Here is a 21,486-nt window from a genome sequence, read left to right as displayed (position 1 = left end):
TTTAAACAATTTATTGCAATACCAAATGTATTCAAATTGCAAAATTTCAAATGTAAAAAGTGTTGATAAAGTACAAACAAGTAGACAAAAGCAAACTTCAGGCACAAAAAAAATGAAGCAACAAAAATTAACAACTGTTTAAATTTAACAGCATTTACAACAAAAGGGTACGATGGGGAATTGGCTCAACTACATTGCAGTAATTTGTTTTAGGCTGTCATTTAGAATGTAGATAAATGACGTGATGGCTGCACGTACAAGCTATAGAATGCAAAAGAATGCCATGTTCTTTGAAGCAAACTTAAAGGGTTAATTCACCCAAAAATTTAAATTAACCCATGATTTACTCACCCTCAAGTCATCCTAGGTGTATATGACATTCTTCTTTCAGACGAATAAAATCAGAGTAATATTAAAAAAAGTCCTGGCTAATCCAAGCATTAGAATGGCAGTGAATGGTCTCATTTTTGAAGTCCATAAAAGTCTGTCCGTCCGTCCATCTATATAATATAACTGCTCCACATGGCTCCGGGGGATTAATAAAGGCCTTCTGAAGTGAAGTGGTGTGTCTGTTTTAGAAAAATATCCATATTTAAAACTTCATAGACTAAAATAACTAGCTTCCGGCAGAAAGCCGTACGCAATTCGACTTACGGCAAAAGAGTAACCCATGACGCGATGTATAGAGGCATCGCAAGCTTTGACGACTCTCGCGGATAGGGCTGGGCAACAAACTCAAGCCCCTCTTTTATGGAAATTACTCTTTAAAAATTCTAATTTTAGACTCTATTTCATGACTTGTGTTTTGTTTTGCTCTATCCTCTGCGCTTCTGCGTTCGTCAATACCCATACGCCAAGGGTCAAGGATTACTCTTTCGCCGTAAATCGGTGCGTATGGCAATCCGCTGGTAGTTATTTTAGTCTCAAAAGTAGAATATGGAGATTTTTCTCACACAAACACACTACTTTGCTTCAGAAGGCCTTTTTTAGGAGTTATATGATTGATAGATGCACTTTTATGGACTTCATAAACGAGACAATTCACTTCCATTATAATGCTTGGATTAGCCAGGACTTTTTTTAATATAACTCGTCTGAAAGAAAAATGTCATATAGACCTAGGATGACTTGAGGGTGAGTAAATCATGGGCTAATTTTAATTTTCAGGTGAACTAACCCTTTAATCCAAGAAGTCTGGTGGTGCCTCAGTCCTTCAAGAGTCATCATTTGCACCAGGTCAAGCTCTTGTGCCTGTATGACATGAACAAAAAGCCAGGACAGAAGTGTGTTAAATGTAAAAAGATCAGCGATTTACAACAATAATCATTTTATCCTAGCCTTTTTTTTTATCACTTCAATCATATAGCAGTGTAAACTTAAACATACTGCTATATTACTGATAATTTGCATATGGAGCCATACAATAAAATACAATTACTGATTTCATGGTAGCTCCTCCAAAACATAACCCAACACAACCTCTAATGCAACTGAATGGGAAAAGTATTAATCGTTAATGCCAGCTTACTGCCTACAACACCAGGATGGACTTAATTGTCATTGTTTTCTTGAACTTACGATTCCATTATGGTGCATGATGAACCCTCATTGACATCAACAGTGTTTAATCACTCACGAAGAGTGGTTTGAGGCTGGCCACAACAGAGCATCCCAAAATTTTCACTACAAATGAAAATCAAATCTGTTAAACACCAGAATACAGTTCATGGTTAATGTGATGTAGCTACAAGTTAAGGCAGGCTCACACTACACGACTTTTGGCACAGATTTCCAAGGTCTGCAACAAAACTCCCGAATCGTTGCCAAGTCGTCAAAGTTGCTGATGCTCCTCAAATATGAGCATTTCTCGAGCAGTCACAGACGTGATTATTTTCAAACCTGTTTGATATTATCGCCACGTGATCTTGTAGCGCGAGGGATGAAATGACATGGTAAACTGCTCATTTACCTTAATTGACATGATAGCAGGGTGACAATTTGAAAATTGTTTTATACTAACAAGAATTTAAAAAAAAAATGTAAATAAGTGTTTTTTTACTGTATACTTAACATTATGATACATTTTATTTTCCATCAGTTTTTGCTGAACAGACTTGGACAGCCAGTCCCCATCTGTATTTCTGTATTTTCTTTTTTTTTCTGCACATATGTCTTGGGCAGCGAGCATAAGCGGCTCTCTAATGTCTTGCGTGAATTCATGTGAGAAAACGTTTTTTTTTTCGTTGTTGGTCTAGGGTTGTCGCTTGGCCAAAGATCTTGTAGTTTGTGCACCTTATCGGCATTGTGTTGTGTAATACGAGCGCTGCTAAGACAAAACTTTTTGTGTAGTGTGAGCACCATGGTGATTCATGTAGTCTCATAGTTGTGTAGTGTGAGCTTGCCTTTAGAAGCCTATAACTTTACCTTCACACCAATCAAAGGCTTTTCATAGATGCAGCAAAGCAATGGCAGTCAATATTTTGTGATCCTCCTTTTTCCCTGGACAAAAATTCCACTGGGCCAGAAACCAGGACCATAAGGGAATAGGGAAAAAGGTTTAAGACCTCGTCACCTTCTGGTAGTTTGCTAAACTAATTCCATGTGGAGATATTCGGTACCCATGTCAAAAAGAATAGTCATTTCAGGAGTAGAGAAAATGATCATATTTTGATGCCAGAAGTGTGCAATTGAGAATAAAGTGTGCAAAAGCAATCCTGAGTTCATGGCTTGTTTCCCTGCTGTCGCTCCATTAGCGCCACCATGCGTCCCAATAGTCCCAGCACAGAATTTGTAGCGTCATCCATTTTATTAAGAATGGCAGTATTAAGTTCTTTGGCGTGTGCCATAAACCGTTCATCAGCAGTTTGCAAGTATTCCAGCAGCTCCTGGTTTGAATCCTTCTTCTTTCTTCTGGTTGTTCCCAGAGACTTTCTTGGTTGGGTTTGAGAGGCGTTAAAGGACGATTCAGCTTGGTCCAGCACCTCGTTGACTGAACAGTCTGTATGCAATATAATAACAGAAGCATGAAAAGTAGCATGTAGTGATTCCAGGGCTCTACGTTAACATTTTTCTTGAGGAGCACTTGTGCTCCTAACTTAAAAAAATTAGGAGCACAGTCAAAAATTTAGGAGCACTTTCTGATCAATAACACGCATTCCAATTATAACTTTCCCATTACAGGACTATCTTTGTCCCTTTAAATTAATGTCCAGGGGAATTTTTACCATTATAAGAGCAATGTTTTCTAATCTTATTAAATATATGGATAATCTTATCAATTTCTTCAATTAAATTAGAAAAGTGGTTTTTAAAATGTTAATTTAAACAATAAATTCAGTTAGAGCAATACGACACAATCAGACTGTTACCAATCTAAGTAAATCAGCATCAAAAGATCCATCTTTGCAGTGTAGAAGTGGCACAGCAGCTCTATCTGAAGTGCTGTTTTGACTGTTTAAGACGACGGGATGCGCGCAGCTCATGGGTAAATAATGTTGTATGAATGTTTTAAATATACGTTTTTGAATTTAGAAATGGGTTATGTACAAGTTAAACTTTAAAAGTTTGATATTTTAAATAAAAAGTTCATGCAAAGTATAAATATGAAAATAAAACCGCCAGTAGGTGTCATTGATTCAATCGTTCAAACGCAGATTCACTCGAATCGAACCGCTTGAAGATGCGCAACAGTTATGGTGTAGTTTTGATTTTCACAAAATAAACAGTATTGTGGCTAAAACGTTGTTACTTAACATCAGCTTGTCTATTGGACTTTTGTACAAGGTCAGTATTACGTTTGCAATCATGCCAACTCGGAGCAATAGCAGTCAGTAACTTTTGGCGCTCTGGCGCTAATAAACAGAACTGCATGCGTCTCGCGGAAGAACATTGCAGCCGGTTTTCTGACGATTTGTCCTACCTTGTCAGAATTTGCTACCTCCCATTAAAACAGTAGGTAGCACAATTCGACAGCAAAAAATGCTGCCTATCAGATTGTGCTACCAGCATCATATTCATCTGATTTGAGGCTTTATTAATATCCATACCTACCCCTACCCTGAACCTACCCTTAAAACTATGTAAATATTTTAAATAAATAAATATTAAATATGGATGTAAAATGCTACCTATCAGATTGTGCTACAAGAATCATATTAATGTGATTTACTTTATTAATATCCATTAATATCCACACCTACCCCTATCCCTACCCTAAACCTACCCTTAAAATGTAAATATAAAAAATAAAAATAAAAAATATTGATGTGGGCATGCGCAGTAAGCAGGGATGGAAATTAAATTTTTTGTCTACCGGCCACTGTGGCTGGAGGATTTCAAAATCTACCAGCCACTCAATGTTTTTACCAGCCATTTCTTGTTTTTAACCGACAATGTGTAACTGCATGTGAAAATTAATACTACAAGCTCTACAATACTTCAGCAGTTTATTTAATCTCAAGTCTCAATGAAATACTGGCATTTTCTCTTTCTCTCTTATACACACACAAACCATGAACTGATATTAATTTCATTAAATGAGTAGGGCAGATTAATGGATGTGGCATTTGGATGATTCGTGGTCTTTTATGGCTTCCAGTTTTAGGTTTTTAGTCCCAACAATGAAACTATTAGTTTTGGCATCTTCTGAAGCGTGTTGACGACATACTAGGGTTGCCACCTTCAGTGTGGCAAAATAAGGGACACCCATTCACGACAATGTAACATTTTTATATTATTTTACATTTGATTATTTAATTTATTTCTAAAGCCTATTTGGTGCACTTTAAAGGGATAGTTCACCCAAAACTAAAACATTCTGTCATCATTTACTCTCCCTCATGATGTTCCAAACCTGTATGAGTTTCTTTGTTCTGCTGAACACAAAAGAAGATATTTTGCTGAAAGTTTGTACCCAGGCTGCTTTGGGGGCACCAATGACTTCCATAGTAGGAATGAATCTTCCAATGTGTTCAACATAACAAAGAAATGTGTACATGTTTGGAACAACTTGAGGGTGAGTAAATGATGACAGAATTTTCATTTTTGGGTGAACTGTCCCTTTAAGCAGTCATTCTGAACCACTAATCACTTTTTTGACAATTCTGAAATTCAAAATTGTTAAATTTTGTATTAATTTACTTAAATTTTGACTGTTATTATGTAATTATTTGTCCAATTTTTATCTAAATATTATTTTAATAAAGGGCAAACTTTATATGGCAGGATTATTTATTATGTATGATTAAAATTATACATTAATAATAACATTAATTAGGCAATAATCTATTAATTAACCTGTCTAAAAATATATAATAATTCTGTCTGCCAAGCTCTGATAATGTATGGAATATTATATAAATATATTATCCATTTAAAAAAACAATAGACCTATACCTTGTAACAAGTACAATTCGGTGCTGCTCCTTTAAGGGGGAAGGCACTTATTTTACTCACTCGCTGAGTGGGCAGTCCTTAGATGGAGCACGAGCTGTGAGCTGCATGTATGCTTTATATATTTCTGTTGCTCTTTATCGTTTATTTTTCCATTCAATAACGCTGTTGTCAGTGAAGTGTTGCAAACTAACGTTACCCCATTAGTGCATGGGAATGGCGCTGATAATAAACCCCATGTGAAACGTCAGATAGCCTGCCTACGTGAGTTTTGCTTGCACTTGGCTGAAGCCATTTGGTCCAGCTATCCGGTCTCTCTCGGTGTCACTGCTGCTGCTTTAAGTCAGTCAGTCTGAGCAACTGAAATGCTTCTCATAAAGTGTGCAGTTCGCCTGAGGTTCATCACGAGTTACTGGACAGACCCATTGATACCTTTTTTTCTATTCAGCTCTATATCTGGAGATCCTCTTGCGTTCAAACGATGGATGCGACGCGAGCTCGATATGTCTTTAAAAAACCGCGCACGTTTCCAGCGCATGATCTCGAGACTCCGCCGCTATGGCAATAAAGCCGCTTAACGCAACCACGCGCAAATTAACTTCTCTACTGCATATTGTGAATTTGATTTGTAACGGCACATTTCTTTTTGAAGGTGTGACTCCTCTAAAAGTGTCCGCCGTCCAGCTGAAACAGTCGGCTATGCTATTTTTATTTACCCGCCACGGTGGCCGGTAGGTGAAGCGAATCTACCCGCCACAACACAAAATCACCCGCATTTGGCTGGTGGCGGGTGCTAATTTCCATCCCTGGCAGTAAGCCTTGGTAGGACAATCTGACGGGTAGGATGAAATGTCAGGACACCGGATCTACTTCTCTCTGTTTATGCCTATGGCGAGTCACACAGGGACTGTGCTCCTCCGCAGCGCTGAAACCCAAACTGGAATAAAATAAGTCAGAATATAAACACTTATTATATGTGTACCGTAGTGATTCAGGGTAAGATAAAAACACGGTTTGGAAAATGGATTCATGATGTACTCTCATATATACATCTAGTAATTTTTAAACACGAGAAAAGTTGTGGACTGAAGCTTATAGCCTAAAGATTAAATCAAGAACTCATACAGGGGCTTTTTAAAATTATTATTTAGTAATTCATTTTTGGTGGCATTTTTGCCCCAAGCCCCCGTTAATTTCTGACCTTGTTTATGATAATCCAAATTTGGTGACATATTTGGCTGCAAATAAACATCAGCGCGAGGCGTCTGGTAAGTGCGCATGGCTGTGTCACACCCGTTTCACCTAGTAAACAATCTGTGAAGTGTAGTCCGTTGCACACGTTTTTTGCACATGCTCTGCTGACAGAAGGCATGACAAGCAGTCGATCGCAGTACGAAGCGCAACTGTTGCTCTGTCAGTGTTGATGCACTTTGGCAGTTGTAGTTTTTTTATTCCGATTGTATTATAGGCTACATTTATTCATGAGAATCGATCGGGTCCCTCGCACCGGTGCGCCTAAATATTTTTTCACAGTCGCACACAGTAATTTTCAGGCGCAAATGCGCCCAAAATGGTCGCTATGTAGAGCCCTGGATTCTACTTGCTAATCTTGCCAAACCTATGAGCTTAGGTATATTATTCTTTTGCAGTAAACATTAGGAAAGCAAGTATAAAAGAGTACAACTAAGTTAGATAAAAACTTACCAAGATCAGCTGCAGAAGACAGCGATTCAGTGTTTGATTCGAGCATGGCGGTCGCTGAATTTAATGCCTCAGTAAAATGACTCGCTGGTAGGTGTTCCAGCACAGCATCCATATCAACATGGCTGGAGGATTTATTGCTCGGTGGGCTGCTGCTTATACTTGGCTCCTTCTTTTGGTCCCTGAACTCCTTCTTAAGTTTTTTTAGTTTGTTTATGATTTGGTCGGTTGTACGGGTAAATCCAGCATTTACCATCTCTTGGCATATGTCGTCATACACTCTTTTCTTTCTTTTCAAGCTCACCAATCTCCCCTGGATCTCCGTGGAAGACCATATCGCAAGCAGCGTGCTGGTTTCCTCTGAAGTCCAATGCTTTGCAGTTTTGAACTCGGATACTCTAGTACCTACAAACAAAAAAAATACTTTGTTCAGTAACTTTGTTCATAAGGATGTTCGTAATTTGACATAGTAGATCTCATGATCAGAAGTGTGTGCAAAAACTAAAGTTGGTCTAGGTTATAGAAATAAAGTTATTCTTCAAAGTTGAGCCTATTTTAAACTTAAGTCAGACCTTTTAGATGACACAAAAGTGGACTGAATAAAAAAGAACCTAGTTTTCTTTGCTTTCACTTAGGGATGCACCGAATATTCGGCCACCGAAAATTTTCGGCCGAAAATGGCCCAAAAGTGCATTTTCGGTTTTCGGCCGAAATACTTTTATCACCGAAACAACATGGCCGAAATGTTGTGATGACGCAAACAGAAACCGCGACCTGCACGTGCTTGTCTGAAGCAGTATATTTGAGAAACACCCACGTCAGCTCCATGTACAAGCACAGACAGCCAGAGCTCATGTTCTCGATGAGAAGAGGAACAGACTTCACTGTGAGTTCCCACACAAACATCGATCAACATGAATCACGAAATTCAAACGATAAATGCCGTTTTGACGCTCTTTAATGTGGCATCACTGATCACATCACAGTTCAAGCCGCGGCGCGCGAACGCGATCATCTGTGAGCGCGATCGATCATCTCTTCCTTAAGAATAAACATGAATGAATATCTAAGGTATGTTGAGGATACATTACAACTTACTGTCACGTATATATGTGGTGTAATCGCTCAATCAGTGTTTCAACAGCGAAAAGACGTCAATATAACTGCTTGTAAACTAGCCTAAACAATGTCATGCAACTTTAGCATCACATTTACCTCAGGCAGTCATTCAGTGTCCACAGAATTTTATTCACTAGAGTAAATCAACTCTTTCACTACATATATGACCTATATTAGCCGTTATATTCATTATATTCTACTTAACCTGTTAATGATGTCTTGATTATTTCCTGTATGTTTAAATAAACCTGTCATGAAAATGACAGACACTGTGTATAAATGATTATATTTCAACAACGAATTGGAGAAAAAACTATTTTATTATTAGATTATTAGTTATTGCAAAAACTGCCTTATGTGAAGTTTGCATGTTTGCGTACTATGTTATTTGAGTGTTGATTATTAGACCTAAAAATAAATAGCAACTGAATTTAGGCTAATAGTTTGGGCTCTGTTGTTAACCTTTAATATTAATGTGCAAGTAAGGGCTCCCTATATAGTTTACAGCAATATCTTCAATACACTTTTAGTTATAATTTAATTCATTTAAGAACAGATACTTTTTTTTCCCAGTAAACCAATAAAAATAAATAAAAAGTCATTTTGTAAAACTGCTGTACCGAACCGTCAGTTTTGTGTACCGTTACACCCCTATTCTACAGTTAACATATGGGCTATGGCAGTCTGTGCTTTGATACACTATTATGTTGAAGGCCTACAGAGAAAATAGTTGTATCTTTAAGCAGTTGCACTTGTTCTGAATGCACTTTCTTGTAGTAGTCCTACAGAGAACAATTTAAAATGCACTAGACCTAAATGTACTTTGTTTTTATGAGAGAACATTTAATTTAAAAACCTTTCGGTAGGCCTGTACATTATTATTTAATGCACAAATGAGTGGGGTCAAGTTAAACATTTTAGTTTGAATTTTATTTTATACTGTGCATTGTTGCAATGTGCTAAATAAATATTGGCATAATTTGTAATTGATTTATTCTTTGAAACTTTAATATTAATTTATGCAATTACAATGCCTTGATTTTAGTAAAGTTAGTACACAGTCTTAGCCATAAATGCAATGGTACTAATAATTGGCATAATTTATTTCGGTGTTTCGGTGTTTCGGTTTTCGGCCTTGGTTTCCTCTTTTTCGGTTTTCGGTTTCGGCCAAGAATTTTCATTTCGGTGCATCCCTACTTTCACTTGTGAATCCAAAGTGTAAGTGAAGTCAGCAGACCTCTTCTTCTGCCTTAATTGTGACAGGGTGTCAAGCCATTTTCCATTGACACTTGTCTTATTGCTTGGTTATCAAAGCTAAGACAAACAGGCATAATATACAATTTAACACAGTAATAGCTCTTATTCTCAAAATACATGCAAAACCTAAAAAGCAACGTTTTTTTCTCTGAAGTGAGTCAAGGTGCTCACACTCTACTGCTTAAAAAAGATGTTACTTACAGATAAGTCCACTTAAAAAAGAACCAAAGTCAGACGACCCAAAAACTGATTTAATTAAAAAAAGAGAGAGCTAATTTCTTTTTGCATTCACAATGTATCAGTTATGAATACAAAGTAAAAATTAAAACTTGGATCGTTTTTTTGTCCCACCTTAAATGTGAGGAAGTCAGTTTTATTTGTATGTGGATTTTCACAATACACAATGATTTAATGGAGCTTAATAGAAAATCATGATGTTGATATTTGTAATATCTATAGTCATTTTTGGCAGATTAGAGTTGGGCGACAATACATTTTACATCAGTCATCGAGCACATTCGACCTAAAAAAATGTTTACAAATTTGATTTCATTATTATCATTAAACTATACATTTCTGTCGTTGTTTCTTCTTTCACATGCGTGTTATGAGTGTAATTGTATGCCCCTACTAGGTTTAACAGTAACCGTACACAGGATAACACTGTATACAGAGAAACACGAATTGTGGAAAACTTACCTGGGTCAGCGTCAGAGAACACGGGCGAGTCGTCGCTTGTCTCGAGTGTGACCATCGCTGAATTCAAGGCCCCGGTAGGTTGACTGGCTGGCCGGTGTCTTAGCACAGACTCCATAACGTCATGGACATGGTCGAAGGTTTTATTGATATGTGCACTGCCGCGTTCACTTGGTTTCCTTTTCTGGTCCCTGTACTCCTTCTTAAGCTTTTTTAATTTGTTTATTATTTGTTCGGTCGAGCGACTGAAGCCGCCGTTCAGCATTTCTTGGCTCATCTCGTCATACACTCTCTTCTTCCTTGTCGAGCTCTCCAATTTCTCCTGGATCTCTGAAGAAGCCCATATCGCGAGCAGCACGCTGGTTTCTTCTGAAGACCAGTGCTGTACAGTTCTGGTTTCGGACATTTTGTGTGATTTACAGTTAAAAGGCACTGCACCTCCAGACTATAGCACGATAGCTACAGCTAGAAAGACTGTTGTTTTGAAAATGTTTCCTGGCGACGTCACATTTTCCCGCCCCCTGGCAATAACCGGAAATACGTAATCGTTGCGGAAGCGGAGTTCCTGTCAAGCCTCAACACATCAGAAAAACATATCTGTCTCATCCATGGTCTCATCTAGAATACCTATTGGTGATTGAGAATTAACTAATTCATTCAGTCCTTCATTCAATTTAGTGAAATTATAAAGCCCTGTGGATAACAGTATTTATTTTATGGAAATGAACAATTAGGCCTATTTACATAAATCTCAGACTACGTAGCTATAAAGAATCAGCGTTACATGACACGTCTTCCTTGACCAAGATGCTATCTTGTTTGTCCGGACAACATAATACTTTTTATAAAATTATAGATATATTTTTATTTTAACAGACAATCTATAATAATATATGTTTACAATTTTTTTTTAGAGGAGGCATAGCACTGAATATGAATAAATGATAAACATGAAACTAAATATAATACAAAATAATGTTGATTAACATCAAGGTTATATATTTTAAAACAAAATATTTTCACAATATGTATGGAGGCATTTTGCTAAATTTAGAATTTGCTTAAGTTGATCATGTAAGAGTAGCCTATGTGGTATGTCATTTGATTATAATAAAAAAATATCCACAATGAAGCGTAGCCTCAAAGTAGGCTACAACACAAGAACATAGCCAGGGAATTAGGCACAGCGATATGAGGAAAGGAATGCTTTTAAATCCTTTAAGTTAGCTGTAGTAAAATATTTGCAAGGGTCCCTTTTTCCTTTAGGGGTGAAATCATTCCAAGGAAAAAGGCTAGGAACAGTGATCCCTAAAACGTAGTCGTCTAATGTGAAGTGTCTTCTTCAGACATAAGTGCTCCCCTTTTTAATTGGTCCTTCATCCCGCCAGATAGCCTTAATCCATTTCCGTCGAACTTCACCATCAGATTACCACGACAATTGCGTATTTCCGGTCACAAATACGTAAAAAAGCGTACCTTCCATAGGGGCAGCCATTGCTAACCAAGCCATCACCTGCTGTTAGCATCCCATTGACTCCCATTCATTTTTGTGTCACTTTGACAGCGAATAACTTTACATCTGAGGTGTTTAAAGACTCCATTTGTCCATTGTTTATTTCTAAAGAAACACGACAAAGGCTCCATTACCTTGTATCTTAGACTATCGCCCCATAGAAGCCGTTTTTGTAAAAAATAGGCTAATGATTGCGTCATAACCACGCGACTCTCTGCGCGCAGTAGAGAAATTACCGTATGGACAGGAGGAGAAGCTCGCAGGCAATCTTTTACTGTCTATGAGGCAATCGGGGGGACGTGGAGCCATAAAGTCCGATAAAGTCAAGGCAGAAGCATGTGGAGAAGCCCATAGAGAGCCAAAAGCAACGGGACAAAATATTTCAACAACGTGATTCAGATTTCACTTTGCACAACTACTAGAAGACTTGCCACTGTCGGACAGGTTGCTCACGTCACATCTACGTCATCAAGCTAATTCTGAGGCTGCGCAGTACGCTCAGCCATCAGGAAGTGAGTGCTTCTACTTAACTTCACTTTTTCTCCGTGAATCTATGGGGTCGCTGTGTCCATTTCTTTTACTGTCTATGGGAAAGGTCTATATTGGTTCCTGGTTCGAGGTGGATGATGGTTGTGGCCACCAGTTCAGCAGAGCCCTTCAAGTGGCTCTAAAATGCGCTTTCATCCCAACAGGAGTAGTAAAAAGATCAATCCAATGGCTTTTTGTGAAGATTACAGCACGACGTCAGTAGGGAGCGACAAGTGAGTTGTGTTGTGAACTAGTCATTGAATTGTTCATTCAACAGATTCATTAACAACACCAAGTCATTGACAACGGACGAACAGTCACTGTAATGGGGATTATGCGCAACAACCCGCCGTATTCTGTAAAACAGGTCTCATCGCTTCCGGTTTAGGTCTTTTGTATGTGCTTCATGAAATAGAGCTGTTTTATAGAGCCTCCTTCAAAGGAGCGAGCACAGAAGAGAATAACCAATGTTCATTGCATATGTAGATTGCTATCTAAAAGTTTTATATTTTTCTTCTTCCCACGTACATTTAGATATTTAAATCGAATAAGACAAACAATAAAAAGAGCTAGGTTAGCTGATTACCTTAAAAGTCCAGAGATATCGCTGTCTGTTTGTACTGCCGTTAACACTTTCTCAGACAAGAGGATGCAATGAGACCTGTTTTCCTGTTTGTATACATGTGACGTCTAGCATAAAACCTATTTTAATTGTGTAGAGACCAGTGTTGCCACAGTTACTTTGAAAGAGTAATCTGATTACTGATTACTCCTTTAAAAAGTAACTTAGTTACTTTTTTATTTTAAAAGTAACTAAGTTAGATTACAAGTTACTTTATTAGTTATATTCAGCAGTTGCCGACAACACCCCTGCTGCCTCAACATAAAAATGACAACCATTTTTGCCAACACTCACTTTATTGGAAGTGCATTTTTAACAGTAACGTTCAAAAATGTTTCTCCTGACATTTTAAGTTGAAATTAAAAAATATTTCCTGAAAAAAAAAACATGTTTTAATAAAAAATGTAATAAAGACTTTTTATTACAAAAGTCTTTCTTGACTTCACTTAACATAAATACTCTCTCCGAGACACAAGAAGGAAGCAAAAATATATTTTGTACTAAGGAAAATGACAAAAATAGTAACTCACAGTGACTTGGATAAATTACTTTAATCTGATTACTGGTTTGGAAATAGTAACGCGTTAGATTACTCGTTACTGGAAAAAAGTAGTCAGATTAGAGTAACACGTTACTAAGTACGTAACACGTTACTTTCAGGTCGGACAGTTCCTTGATGTTGACCAGCAAACTGCGTAAGCAAACAGACAAATTGAACAGTTCTTTGCTGTAAATGTAAATGTTAATTAAACGTGCACTCAGTATTTTTTTGACTTTCAGACGTTTTGAACTACCTGTGGATGCAACATCACGCAAAATGTCCAATAACTGACTAGTGACCCACGTAATGTGGCAACCCGCTTCATGCAGCGTAGCCTACTAACATCTGCAGTATGCATCTCATGGAAGTGTACATCATCTTAAACAAAAAGTTTTTGTCCAAAATTACTAGTCATTAATTTATACTGAGTGCACCTTTGATTTCTCCCTGCTGTATCCTGCGAGTTGTTAGTTCAATAAACACTTAGAGAATGGAAATGTTTGCAGGAAGAGATACCTAACCAGTTTTATATATGGTTAAGCAGCCTTGTACAGTCTGACCAATTAAAACATTTTGTGATAAATAAATTTTAGTAGTACAACTTGTTGACACAGAGGCACTGGCCATTAGGTGGCAGTATATACTTATCTATCTATTTGAGATTTATTGCAAAACACAGTCGTATATCAAAGGTAAATGGTATACCTTTATTTCTAAACCAGAAATTCATATTTCAGCTAATATTACATTGAGATTCTAGAAGCTCTTTTAAATCTGAGGAATTACTTGTATTTGCAGCACAACAGCTTTTATCACAAACCTTATTAGAGCAGACAACACTGGGAACAACTCATCCATTGTTGCTGAATCGAAAGGATGAAGTTGTAAAACAGTGTTGTATCACTTCTGTATATCATAGAGCGAGGTATCCAAACTCAGTCCTGGAGGGTCACTGTCCTTCAGAGTTAAGCTCCAACTTACCTCACCACACTTGCCTGAAAGTTTCTAGTCTGCATAGTGAGACCTTGATCAGGTGTTAGTCGATTGGGGTCGGAGAGGAACTCTTCAGGACAGTGGCCGTCCAGGAACACGATTGGACACCCCTAACATATCTCCATGCACATTTGTGACCAGTTCTGGTTCATTTGTCATGAGCATTTAACAAAATAAATATACCATCATTTAGTTTCCTTGTTGTTGACTCATTTAGGTTTTTTGATAGTTGTAGATAAGAATTCAGATATAACGTCTAATGACTGGCCATTTATCCATGCATTTGTGCAGATCTAATGACAAAAAAAAGTAGATAAGCTGCTGCAGTACTGGATTTTTCTAATTCTCTTATTTCCTATTCCATTACTTTTTAAATACTGGATGATAGATGTCTGTGAGGTGTGGAGTCTTGGCTCCTTCTCATTTTGGCAGTGACTCCAGACTATAAGCAGGAGCCCAAATAACGCGGCACTGAAATGAAAATCAATGCAGGAGGAAACACTGCCACTGCCAGAGGGAGGTATGCAAGGTCATAGGCCGGTATCATATTTTCCAGACACAGAATCACAATATGTTCTAATAGGGTCACGTTTAATCAAGAAAAGCAGCATATGATTGGTTTCATGTAATTTGCTGTACACACAGTGGAAGGGGTCACAGAGAAGACTTAAAGGGTCAGTTATTGAATGTGGAGGTATGACCAAATTCCCAAATTAGTAATTTATTAGCAACAGGGAAAACCCCTGCTGCAAAGAACTGTAGCAGACTGAATAAAACAATTGTAGTTTTGCTTAGTGATATGTGTGTTGTACGGAGCCCCGCACATGACATGCAGGAAAATATAGTTGGCTAAATTGTGCGCACAATTTACTAATTTGTTCCCCGCGTTTTGCTAAATCATCCGCACGATTTTGCAAATCGAGGGAACTAATTAGTAAATCTTTTTAGTGCGCACAATTTACTTTTTTTTCTTGCACGTCATGTGCGGGGCTCCATAGTGTTGTCTATTTGTAATATATATTTTATGTTCATGATCTCACAACTTTTGTCAAATCAACTTTAACTTGGATAATTAATGTGGTTTAGAACATAGTATTTTGAGTTTATATATATATATAAAACCAATCTCCTTCATTGGATTAACTCAAAATTTTAATTTCAATGAACTCAAAATTAGGGCAAACAGGTAACTTACTTTTTTAAAGGGTTAGTTCACCCAAAAATTTAAATTCTGTCATTAATTACTTACCCTCATGTTGTTCGACACCCGTAAGACCTCCGTTCATCTTCGGAACACAAATGAAGATATTTTAGTTGAAATCTGATGGCTCTGAAAGGCCTCCATTGGCACAATGCACGGTTCACTCTCAAGACCCTTAAAAGGTACTAAAGACGTCGTTACAAAGTCCATCTCACTACAGTGGTTCTAAAATAACTTTATGAATCGGCGAGAATAGTTTTTGTGCGCAAAAAAACCCTAAATAACGACTTATATAGTGATGACGATTTCAAAACACGGCCTCATGAAGCTTCGAAGCGTTATGAATCAGTGAGTCGAATGAGCAGTTTGGATCGCCAAATTTCAGCAGTTTGGCGTTTTGACACGTGATCCGAATCATGATTCGACTCACTGATTCATAATGCTTCGAAGCTTCATGAGGCCGTGTTTTTAAGGGTATTGAGAGTGAACCGTGCATTGTGCCAATGGAGGCCTTTCAGAGCCATCAGATTTCAACTAAAATATCTTCATTTGTGTTCCGAGGACGAACAGAGGTCTTACGGGTGTGGAACGACATGAGGGTATTTTTTGGGTATTTTTATCATGAGGGTATTTTTTTCATTTTTGGGTGAACTAACCCTTTAAGTTAAACCAGCATTTTTTTTACAGTGTAAAACATAAGGAGATTCATACATTTTAAATCTAAAACATTATCTACATTGTTGTAACCATATATTTTATCGAATTAAAATGTATACACTACATTTGAAAAGTTTGGGATCCTTTGTTTTTTTTATTTGTACAGTTTTTGAAAAAAGTCTCCTGCTCACTAAGGCTGCATTTATATGATGAATAATACAGTAAAATCAGTAATATTGTGAAATATTACAATAAAAAAAAAAAAAGAAGACAAGCTTTTTATTCCTGTAATGACAAAGCTGAGTTTTCAGCAGCCAGTCTTCAGTGTCACATGATTCTTCATATATCATTATAATATGCAGATTTGGCGCTCAAAAGGTTCTTCTTATTATCAATGTTGAGAACAGTTGTGTTGCTTACTATTTCTGTGAAAACCATGATGGTATTGTTAGGTATCACCTGCTTGACACAGCATAGTAGATACTGGCCTTGCCAGTGGAAGGAGATCACGAATCATCCAGGATGAAGGCGTATGTGGGTTGAGGGTGACTGACAGTCTATAGAGCTGATATGAACTACATCCTGTCCCTGCTGACTTTAGTTCAGTTTGTCTGCCTTGTGTAGCTGATTAGCCAAGAGCAAGAGGGAGACAGAAGCACAGATGGCTAACTGTGATATATTTGAGCTGCATGGCAGAGCCTGTCTTTAAGTGTCCAGGGTCAGCCATCTCTCAGTGTTTCTCTCTTTATTTATTTCCCTCCATATCGCCCCATTCCTTCTTCCCTCTAATGACACGAATCCATGTGGGTATTCATGCAGGATGCTCAGTGTCTGTGTATAACATTTTATTTTAGAATTCATTTGTATTTTTTATTAATAAATTAGATTTTTGTATTTATTGTAATGTGCCATTGAAGCATATGAATGGATAGGTGGTACTTAGAGTAGGACAACCGCATGAAATGACGCCAACAAAGCTAACACTGCAGGAACAACAGCTGTTCGGGCACATGCCTGGAGGACGTATCTCACTCGCTTCCTCGTTTCATCTATGCTTACCGCCATCCATCTCCTCTGATTTCCTCTCCCTCATTCATCACTTCCTGATTTTATCTCTCTCTTTCCCTTGATCCCCCACCTCTATCCCTTCTGTTCCTTGTGATCTGGTTTTGCAGCAGCTGCGTTAATCTGTAGGCTGTGCCTGGTTTTCCAGGTGAAATGAGACATTTGCTCTAATAAATTGGCTTTGGCCGTCATTTCTTGTTTCATGGAGGTTGATGTGAGGCAGATTTGTTTTCAAGAAGATTCCAACAAGTCGGGCAAGCTAGGTGGGATGAACAAGACAAAATGAAGACGAGATGGAAATAAATCGTTTCAGAGCATCAAAGCATAAACAATGATTCACAAGAACATTTATTTCCTCAAGCAGTTGTCCTTGTTAACATCTGAACTATGTTCTTACAAATGTATTGAAATTTGAACATAATTCTAATGGTGCCATTCATCTTAAATAATCACATTTAGCAGTGTTGAAACCTTGTACACTATCCAATATTGGCATAATTTATGATGCACATTTCATTCTAAGATAATGTTTTGAGTACAGTTACTGGGGTGGCAGTGGCTCAGTGGTTCATGTAGGTTGTCTACAAACCGGAAGGTTGGTGGTTCAATCCCTGGTTCCACCTGACCAAGTGTTGAGGTTTCCATGAGCAAGACCCCTAACCCCAGCTGCTCCCGACGAGCTGGATGGTGCCTTGCATGGCTGACACCGCCGTCGGTGTATGAATGGGGGAATGTGAGGCAAGATGTAAAGCGCTTTGGATGGCCATGGGTCTGTTAAAAGCTCTATATAAATGCAGTCCATTTTTACAGTTAAGGTTTTTGTGGACTAGGGAGTTATTTAAAAACAGCAAGTCTTCAAGGTCAATATATTCTGGCTTTTATTTGATACTGATGATTGAAAGTCAACGTAAAATGAATCAGCTATTTTCTAAATGCATCTTATTAAGCTTATTGTGAATGATTCATCCATGTTGAATTTTATTTTTTTTATTTTTTTTATAGCTGCTTAAACTGCATTTACGTATGACAGTTCGAAATAAATGATCAGTCACTACTTCAGTTGCATTGTAACTTTAAAAGTTTCATACAAAAAAAATGGAAATTCTGTCATTACATACTGAACTATTATTTTCTAAACTGTATGTCCATCTTTCTTCTAAATATATGTATGTATATGTATAGAAAGTGCTTCCAAACTCCTATAGAAAATCCATTCTGATGTGAATTCAGCATGTGCTGTTGTTGTGGGGGATGTGCAAAATGCAACATGATCCTGCTGGCTGAGAATGCATGGAGGTGGACAGGAAGCTGCATCGAACGCACATACATTCAGCACTTCTCACGTTGTGCCCCCAAAGTCCAGTGCTGTGAACAGACAAGAGAGATAGTGAAAGACACAAATATGCTTATAGAACAATCTCAGAGAGGACAGGTGAGGATGCCAGGGGGTTATTCCAGGGGGTTATTCCAGGGGGTTATGTGACATACCTGGGTTTAAGAGTAAGTAAGCGGATAACCTCAACTTTCGGTTCCAAAAACGGTGGTAATTTTCAGGGTATGTAAGTAGCCATATCAACTCACTCTCTACTCCACACGACTCCGGGGCGCGTTTGTGTAAAGAAAAATATCCATATTTAAAACTTTATAGACTAAAAAAACTAACTTCCGGCGAAAAGCTGTACGCAATTCGACTTACAGCAAAAGAGTAAACCTTGACGCGAGACTGATATATTTCAAATGTTTATTTCTTTTAATTTTGATGATTATAACTGACAACTAAGGAAAATCCCAAATTCAGTATCTCAGAAAATTTGAATATTGTGAAAAGGTTAAATATTGAAGACACACGGTGCCACACTCTAATCAGCTAATTAACTCAAAACACCTGCAAAGGCCTTTAAATGGTCTCTCAGTCTAGTTCTGTAGGCTACACAATCATGGGAAGACTGCTGACTTGACAGTTGTCCAAAAGACGACCATTGACACCTTGCACAAGGAGGGCAAGACACAAAAGGTCATTGCAAAAGAGGCTGGCTGATCACAGAGCTCTGTGTCCTAGCACAATAATAGAGAGGCGAAGGGGAGGAAAAGATGTGGTAGAAAAAAGTGTACAAGCAATAGGGATAACCGCACCCTGGAGAGGATTGTGAAACAAAACCCATTCAAAACTGTGGGGGAGATTCACAAAGAGTGGACTGCAGCTGTCAGTGTCAGTGCTTCAAGAACCACTACACACAGACGTATGCAAGACATGGGTTTCAGCTGTCGCATTCCTTGTGTCAAGCCACTCTTGAACAACAGACAGCGTCAGAAGCATCTCGCCTGGGCTAAAGACAAAAAGGACTGGACTGCTGCTGAGTGGTCCAAATTTATGTTCTCTGATGAAAGTAAATTTTGCATTTCCTTTGGAAATCAGGGTCCCAGAGTCTGGAGGAAGAGAGGAGAGGCACACAATCCACGTTGCTTGAGGTCCAGTGTAAAGTTTCCACAGTCAGTGATGGTTTGGGGTGCCATGTCATCTGCTGGTGTTGGTCCACTGTGTTTTCTGAGGTCCAAGGTCAACGCAGCCGTATACCAGGAAGTTTTAGAGCACTTCATGCTTCCTGCTGCTGACCAACTTTGTGGAGATGCAGATTTCATTTTCTAACAGGACTTGGCACCTGCACACAGTGCCAAAGCAACCAGTACCTGGTTTAAGGACCATGGTATCCCTGTTCTTAATTGGCCAGCAAACTCGCCTGACCTTATCTATGGGGTATTGTGAAGAGGAAGATGTGATATGCCAGACCCAACAATGCAGAAGAGCTGAAGGCCACTATCAGAGCAACCTGGGCTCTCATAACACCTGAGCAGTGCCACAGACTGATCGACTCCATGCCACGCCGCATTGCTGCAGTAATTCAGGCAAAAGGAGCCCCAACTAACTATTGAGTGCTGTACATGCTCATACTTTTCATGTTCATACTTTTCAGTTGGCCAAGATTTCTAAAAATCCTTTCTTTGTATTGGTCTTAAGTAATATTCTAATTTTCTGAGATACTGAATTTGGGATTTTCCTTAGTTGTCAGTTATAATCATCAAAATAAAAATAAATAAACATTTGAAATATATCAGTCTGTGTGTAATGAATTAATATAATATACAAGTTTCACTTTTTGAATGGAAATAGTTAAATAAATCAACTTTTTGATGATATTCTAATTAAATGACCAGCACCAGTATAGAAGCATTTCTTACACAAATGCGCCACTTCGCTTCAGAAGGCCTTTATTAACCCCATTATTACACCTTTAAAAACAAGAAATAATATTTGCTATATGGTCTCCCATGTTCATCTAGTTTACCCTATAGTTTGCTTCCGCATTCCAAACCCAGAAATGTATACATTTTGTATAATTGCCAGCTGACTGTATTATCCCACTTATTAATTTTACCTGTATTTTATTAGCCTCTGCTAAATACATTGCAATGCAATGTATGAAACAATATGCCCAGTAACAAGCTGAACAGTGCAGGAATATTACACTTATTAATACTGAAGGGAGGTTATTTTTGCTACAACTGATAACTGAAATGTAAAATGGCAGCAGTTGCGCTTGTATGAAACGTTGATCGAGTCTGCAGTGTGAAACAAGAGACATGAAAGTTGCGCCAGTTTCAGTTTTCTGGATGAGCAGTGGTGAATATTAGAACATATCTGGCTGCTGAAAGCTGTTATTGGCCAATCAGAATGAAGTATTTCAAAGAGCCTTTTGCTATAAAATTATATATATATAAAAATATTTTGGCATCATTTAAACTATTTTTTTGTCGTTTTTTACAGAATTTTGAATAATCTTTTATTTGTATATTTTACATTTTCATTTGAGTTTTTAGTCATTTTATTTTGTAATTTTTAGTAATTAAAGGGATAGTTCACCCAAAAATGAAAATTATTATAATATTTTAGTTTTTATTAATGTATAACTTTTCATCTAATATTTGTTTTATTTCAGCTTCATTTCAATTAAATAAAAATGTTTTTAATAGTTTTAGTTAACGATAACAACCCTTGAAATGACTGACTGGCTGTACATTATTCCATATATAAATGTCTCATATACTGCATTATACAACTGCCCTAGATGTAGCAATATCTGACCTGTGTTTTTACAGCACTTGCCGGACATTTATTCATTATACAGCGAGAACAGGTGAGAAGG

At 37.7% G+C, this 21,486-nt stretch overlaps 1 protein-coding gene across 2 annotated transcripts; it reads right to left on the bottom strand.

Annotated features, from left to right (window-relative positions):
* Positions 1 to 3: 3 nt before the first annotated feature.
* On the bottom strand, positions 4 to 10,687 carry LOC307141129 (zinc finger and SCAN domain-containing protein 29). Of its 2 annotated transcripts, XR_013818323.1 has the most exons (5): positions 10,168 to 10,664; positions 7,096 to 7,497; positions 2,425 to 2,998; positions 1,579 to 1,683; positions 4 to 1,251 (listed from the first exon to the last, which is right to left on the bottom strand). XR_013818323.1 is itself a non-coding variant. In XM_079841091.1 (3 exons), exons 1-3 carry the CDS (start codon positions 10,568 to 10,570, stop codon positions 2,721 to 2,723), a joined length of 1,083 nt encoding a protein of 360 aa, XP_079697217.1. In that variant the 5' UTR covers positions 10,571 to 10,687; the 3' UTR covers positions 1,880 to 2,720. The 2 variants fall into 2 exon arrangements, 1 of the variants encoding a protein (XP_079697217.1); XM_079841091.1 differs by lacking the exons at positions 4 to 1,251; positions 1,579 to 1,683 and having other exon boundaries at positions 1,880 to 2,998; positions 10,168 to 10,687.
* Between the last annotated feature and the right edge of the window lie 10,799 nt (positions 10,688 to 21,486).

Source organism: Gobio gobio (assembly GCF_949357685.1).
Source record: "Gobio gobio genome assembly, chromosome: 17".
In the NCBI taxonomy this organism is placed as follows: Eukaryota; Metazoa; Chordata; class Actinopteri; order Cypriniformes; family Gobionidae; genus Gobio; species Gobio gobio.
Note: the sequence above shows the minus strand (reverse complement) of the source record. Positions and strands in the feature narration are given on the sequence as shown.

Coding starts and splice junctions, on each gene's coding strand:
- LOC307141129 (XM_079841091.1), bottom strand. CDS start 10,570: ATGTCCGAAACCAGAACTGTACAGCACTGGTCTTCAGAAGAAACCAGC. Junction 7,498..10,167: donor GTTCTCTGACGCTGACCCAG/GTAAGTTTTCCA, acceptor TTTTGTTTGTAG/GTACTAGAGTATCCGAGTTC. Junction 2,999..7,095: donor GTCTTCTGCAGCTGATCTTG/GTAAGTTTTTAT, acceptor TATTGCATACAG/ACTGTTCAGTCAACGAGGTG.